The sequence below is a fragment of the Rhagoletis zephyria genome, unplaced genomic scaffold (assembly GCF_001687245.7).
Source record: "Rhagoletis zephyria isolate East Lansing unplaced genomic scaffold, Rhagoletis_zephyria_1.1 Rzeph_scaffold_15851, whole genome shotgun sequence".
Classification (NCBI taxonomy): Eukaryota; Metazoa; Arthropoda; class Insecta; order Diptera; family Tephritidae; genus Rhagoletis; species Rhagoletis zephyria.
Window position 1 is genome coordinate 6,177 of NW_016172917.1, and position 6,322 is coordinate 12,498.

At 41.2% G+C, this 6,322-nt stretch overlaps 1 protein-coding gene across 1 annotated transcript in view; it reads left to right on the plus strand.

The window, feature by feature from the left end:
• The window catches only part of ssp6 (PDZ domain-containing short spindle 6), a 10,512-nt gene extending 4,196 nt beyond the window's left edge, over positions 1-6,316 (plus strand). The window contains exons 2-3 of the mRNA XM_017635526.1: positions 3,619-3,981; positions 4,040-6,316. Coding sequence (XP_017491015.1) covers positions 3,619-3,981; positions 4,040-6,091 — 2,415 coding nt within the window. The 3' untranslated portion in view covers positions 6,092-6,316. The remainder of the gene's footprint in view (positions 1-3,618; positions 3,982-4,039) is intronic.
• Positions 6,317-6,322: the final 6 nt, after the last annotated feature.

Consider the following 6,322-nt stretch of genomic DNA (forward strand, 5'->3'; position numbering starts at 1 on the left):
CAGAAAATAATTTAAAAGGAGGGGGCAAACAATAGCAATTTTTTTGGAACTGACCCACGTACATATCTATGAATATTAGACTGTGCCAATTAAAACAAGTATTTATTTTCTTTCGGTCCCATAAAAATTTTGTTGTCGGTTACAAAAAAAGTTATTGTGGCAAACTTTCAGCCATGTATCTCCATTTTTCAATTTGCGGTTACAAAAATAAGAATTTTGAATGAAAACAATTTTTTCCACTACTTTTTTTAATAAAAAATTAGATATAAAAAAAAACCGAAACTTTGAGCCCATTAAATTTTAGCTAGGAATTACCGTTTATTTTTTTTTGTTGACGGCGTCAGTCATTTTCTTCCGAAAAATGCAAAGTATGTTGACGACTTGTTTATATGAAAAAAATTTACGATACCATCAATAAAAAAAAAATTGCCTAAAATCAACGGTAAGTCCTAGCCACTTCAGACTTGCCCTTATTCTATCGAACTAATATTTTTAAGTCTTATCTCATCTGTCGGACAACTTATTCCTACACGATTCTCCCATTCACTGCGAAATGTCAAAAAATTTAAGAAACGTCAAGCGCAAAAATTTTATTGTAGAGTTGCTCGCCTGAAAAGCCTGAATGACTTCGAAAGCTGCAGCGCCTAAAAAAACCTGATATGGAGCTTAAAAGAAGCTAATTCGTTTTTTTGAAAAGGGCTTCGTTCAAAGGATACTGCAGTGGTATTGCTAAACAAAAAAGGTGATGGTTACACATTCCCCTCTCTCGGCAGGAGAGGGAGAGAATGTGAGTTTTAGGGTACGAATAGTTTGTTCCCAGAACTGTGGCGCGTGAAGATGCCATAACATATGCTATAGAATCTATCGACAGCTTCATATCGCCCGGTCCGGACGGTGCCTTAACTATTGTACACAAAGAAGGTGCTGAGCCTTTGGAGGCGACCTTGAAAAACTGTGTCGCTTGCACTTGCTTGCATACCACAATCATGCAGACTAGAAGACGTCGTCTTTATCGCCAAAGTTTGTAGGAACGACTGTNGAAGTATGCCTGCCAACTTTTAAAGAATGGTTGTAGTGTCTGGCACGCGAGCTTTCCTTACCACACCTGGCGCTGCTATGGATGCACTGCTAAAAAATCTACCATCACTTAATATTATTTATCTGCGGAGAGGCCCTTAAGGCCACCTGTAGGCTTGAGAGAAATAGGTGCTCTTATGATACAAGGTGGAGCGAGGCGGAAATTGCTGGAAGCTGAGTTTTAGACTTGAATGTCTTTTCAATGCCACAAGATAGTGCGCCACCATTGGCTTTTCTGAGGTGATAGTACAATGTCGGCTTCCCTGAGACTGAGTACTTGCTTAACCCTAATACTTAGGCCGGGCTTGGACATTGCAGATACTGTTAGTTCCAAAACTGATGCAGGGTCAGGAGTTCGAGTCTATATCGAAAGTAACGGGGACAATCTTCACTTCTCTCTTGGCAAACACGCCTCGGTATATAAAGCTGAGGTATTTGCAAACCTCAAGCCCATGAATTACGTTATGGAAAATTGGTGGTGCAGGAGGAGTTTATGTGCCACTAGTTATAGCCAAGGTGCCCTTAAGGTTTTGGCACACATGACAACCCCTTCTACCATTCTTGCCTGGAAGTGAATGAAATGGCGAAAAAAATTGTTGTGCTTCTGCGCTGCCTTTGCAAGTAGGATGAGGTATGAGGCTTTTGGCACCAGACGAACACCCCAGCTGTTTAACACCTTTAGAGCCCATACATAAATATTCGCCAGCTGAAATTTTTACTAATATATCCTAGTACATTAAAACCCAGCAAAAGTTAAAGATTGTAACGTGCTACATATTATTGACTTGATACATGAAATGCAACAAGGAACTCAACGCATATTTATGTATGTTTTTTTAAATACTATTATATGAACATACCCAGTGGGAAAGTGTAATGTATAGTAATAAAAAAAAAATAAGAAATCAGTAAAACAACTCTTTTCACATTCAAAAATAATTTTTTTCGCAGGGCGATGTCCTAAGAAAAGTGGGGCACTCAATTTTGCATTACCTAGTATCGAGAAATGAATGTGATTTAATAGGGAATTTTTGGAACTTTTTATCACGCTTAATATAGTTAGCTTTCGCCAAAGAAAATGTACAGATAATAGTGACTTTTAGCTACTTCCTAATCAACTTAAAGTTAGCTTATAGTTAAATACATTTCCTGCAGGGTATATACAACATTTATGTGTGTGTGTATGTATGTAGTTATTTTTACATAACTACAAACATAAGCACATAACAAGGGGCTGCTTGCAAAAGTTGTCATTAACTAACGAGAATTTTTATGCGCTTAGAAATGATGAGCAATGCCTCTGGGTGTAACAACAATTACAAAGAATTTCAATGCGTATTCAAGTGCTATGTGCTGATAGCAGAAATGATGTAGAAAGTAAGTGACTAAGGTGTGTTTTTTATTATAGCTTTTTGTTTATTAGAATTTTTGATGGGCTTTTGACATGGAAAGCTTTGAATATGTTTTTTTTTTTTTTGTTAGTTGGTTGATCTATTATAGTCATGCATATTTTAACAGTGGAGTGACCAAAGGTCAGAAACGAAGGTTTTTTTCTATCCTTATAAAACTGTATTGTCGTGTACTGTTAGTCACACATACACAAGAAGAAGACAAATTGTTCAAGCCGTTTTCAAGTAATGAATGTATAAGTATTTAATACATAGAAGCGCAATAATTAAGAATATTAATATTGAAAATTATTTGAGGGTTCAAAGGACATAATAACATTTGCATAACTACTGCTCTGAGGATTATACGAATTGACTTTTTTACTTTACTTTAGCTAAATTAGGGATGAGGTTAAGTTCACCTAAAAAGAAGCGCATAATTGTGTAAGGGCCTCTTTGCCTCAAGCGTCAAATGTTACCTTGCATCTAAGTCTTTTTACTTACAAAACTTTTTTTCTTTGCAATTCTTGGCAATATTTCCGTTAACTACAAACTTAACCTGTACATGGCTTTAGCAAACGTATCCCTTCAACCAGAGTGGCCATTCTGTAACGGCGTGTATTATGAATATCGCAAAGCTAAGACAGCGACCTAAAAGTTCTCGCTAATTCGTTACAGAAGTGTTGCTCCATCTGTTTGACCCAATGTATGGCATGTTGGCGTCGTACAGTAGACTCAGATTGGCAGAAAGTCCAAAAATCTAAATGTTTCGAAATATCCTAAGTATTTGATTAGATTTTCGGCTTTACTGCTAATTAGGGCTGTGCGATTATTCGATTACTCGAGCAAGTTGGTTAATCACTAATACGTTTTAAGAAATTTTCTACTAGTAGTACATTCAGGAAAAACTCATATTTTCTTGACGTAACTAAATAAACTGTTTTCTCAGTGTATTCAAAAGGCACATGCAGTCGGGCTTTTATGAATCGTATTTCTACCCAACAATTCGAAGGCGGGTTTCATGAACTCAACTTAAATGATCGGTTGTTTTTACGAAAACTGAGCCTATGATAGATTCAGGAATATTCCCAAACCCCTATAATTAAATTTTAAAACTTCAATATTAACGAGAATATTTTTAACTCTCTTTCAGCTGTCCCAATCCACGCATATCATTGGGCGCGTCAGATCGGAACGCTTTCTTGCATCGAAACCCGACGAAGATCGGCGTAGACGTACAATCATTATTGAAAAGAAGAATGACTCATATGGTTTCACGCTACAGAGCTATGGCATACACTATAAGAAGGATCAGGAAGTAGAGATGATCACCTATGTTGATTACGTAGAATACGATGGACCTGCTTACAAGTCAGGTATGCGTGAAGGCGATGTCATCTTATCGATAAATGGCACAGATATGGAAAAGGCGGATCACAAGACAATTGTCGATTTTATAAAGAGCTGTGATACGCGCATGCGTATGGTGGTACTCTTTGAAGATTGCGTGCGTAAGGTATGTTAAAATAAAGAATTTAGTAAATTTTATTTATCCACAACCTCGGTGTTTTCAGGTCGATCTTCATATGCGCTACATACAATTGCAAAACCTATTGCATAGCAAAATGAATGAACTGGAGCGCATTTGTTTGCGCGAACGCGAATTACTTGAAGGCAAATGGAAGACTCATAGTTTGCCGGCGCGCAAGAAAGCCACCACATCACCCACGGACGCTGAAAGCGGCATTTCACCAACAGATGGAGATACGCAAAATTTACCCTACTATCGGCCGGCACTTTCCACTGAGGATGTACCCAGCATGGCCAGACATCAGGCACAACAGCCAATCATACCACCACCAGCACAATTTATGCTCACCTATCATTACTTGGATCCGACTTACCGCTATGTTATGAAACCCTCTACGTCCAATAGCAGCGGCGAATATATCGTGGGCTCTACAAGCGGCGCAGATGGCATAAAACGTAGTCCTAGTGAACAGCATTTTATTCTGCGACATACCGAATCGCTTGATACCGCAACGGGCATGGCAAGTCTGTCGCAACGCAGTGTTTTAAGCCAACAACGTAGCGCTGCTAGCTCACAAGCACCCGTACCACCACCACGCACGTGTGAAAAACACAAACCACCGACTAAGCAACACTCATTGGACCAACAGGCTTATCAACAGCAACACCAACAGCAGCAACAACAGCAATCGAAAATAGCAAGCAACGCACAAAAAATGCACAAATCAGCCAAACATTGCTATGGGCATTCGTGCAATCCTTGTATTGGCCATTTTAGATGGAAGTCGGCGGAAAAAGCAGCTGCAATGGGTGCTGCGGGCGCCGTTATAGCCACTAGTGCTAGTGGTGGTAATGGCAATGGCGACAACGTCAGCTTAGATGCTTATGATTTGGCTAGTCCGTGCTGTGATGCACATTGCGTGCCGACGCGACGACGAACGCGTCATAAGGAACACACACACAAGCATAAACATCGCGATCGTGAGCGCGATTCGAAGGATCGTCAGCCGAGACCCAAGTCCCAGACATCGCACGCGTCGCCTGGCACGACGCGTCATCACACGCATCATCATCACCATCATACAGCGCAGGAGATGTTGCAGCAACAGCAACAACAGCAGCCGCAACCGCAGCAGCCACATCATCATCACCATCACTTATCGCCACAGCAGCAGCATCAACTTCAGCAGCAACAACAACAACAACATGGTGGCTGTGATTCGCACAACGGCAGCATACGTTCGCGTTACTTTGATTTGACAACAGGCCTGATGAGCCATTGCAGTCTACACTCCTGCACTTCGAGTGAATTTGCGCCAGCAGACTCCAATTCGTATACAACATCGCTTAGTACGGATACCTTGTACTGGGATCCAAAGAGTGAGCATGCAGCATCGCGTCAACCTTCGACCAAATCTCGACAGTCGTACCAACAGCATGCACAACAATCGCAGCAGCAGCAGCAATCTCATCAGCAACAACAGCCGTCTGCGCATGTGCACGGCATCTATCAGCAACGCTATCACATAACCGCCACGCAAGTGCAACCCTCACAGATCTATCCACAAGCAACCTACGTGCAGAAACCGAAATCTTGGGATAATCTAACAACGAAAGCTGTCGGTGGCTATGGCTTCGGCTATGGTTATCTGGATACGGTGAGTGTGAAGCCTACAGTGAAATTGCAAATCGCACAACAACGTCACTCAATACCGCGCAAGAACCCCTACGGTCGCTATTCCACTTATACAGACGTAGAGAATTATGCGCCACCACCCTCCCAGTTTGTGGAAGAACTTATTACTACTACCACTACGACGAAAATTATGGCTAAATCGACGGAAGAGCTAATTGCAGCGCCAATGCCACAAACACCTTGCGACTGTATGACGAAACAGCAGCAACAGGCACTAAAAGCCGCACAATATCAAGTGAATCAGGCAGCGAAGGTATCACACCACAACAGTTGCCAAATGGGCTACTACTCGCATCTGCCGCGCCCGACATTGGACGCAGGCACTTCGACTGTGCAGACGACGACAACAACAGGTAGTTCGGGAGATGTTGCGACCGTGTCCGAAGTGACACGATTGTAGGCCACGCTCGTTTAGGCCAATAAAATGGGAAAGCGATAATTGGTCTAAATGAGTGTAGAGAAATAAGAAGAGAAATGTTGGAAAGTAAAGCCAAGCGTTTGAAGATAGTTCACAACGAAGAGAAGTAATAAGGGGTTTAGGCTGCCTTGATTAAATAAATAGGACTTAAAATATGCAATTTTTAGCCGCCAAAGATTCCCACCTGCCAAAAGGCACTAATGAAGAGTTGTA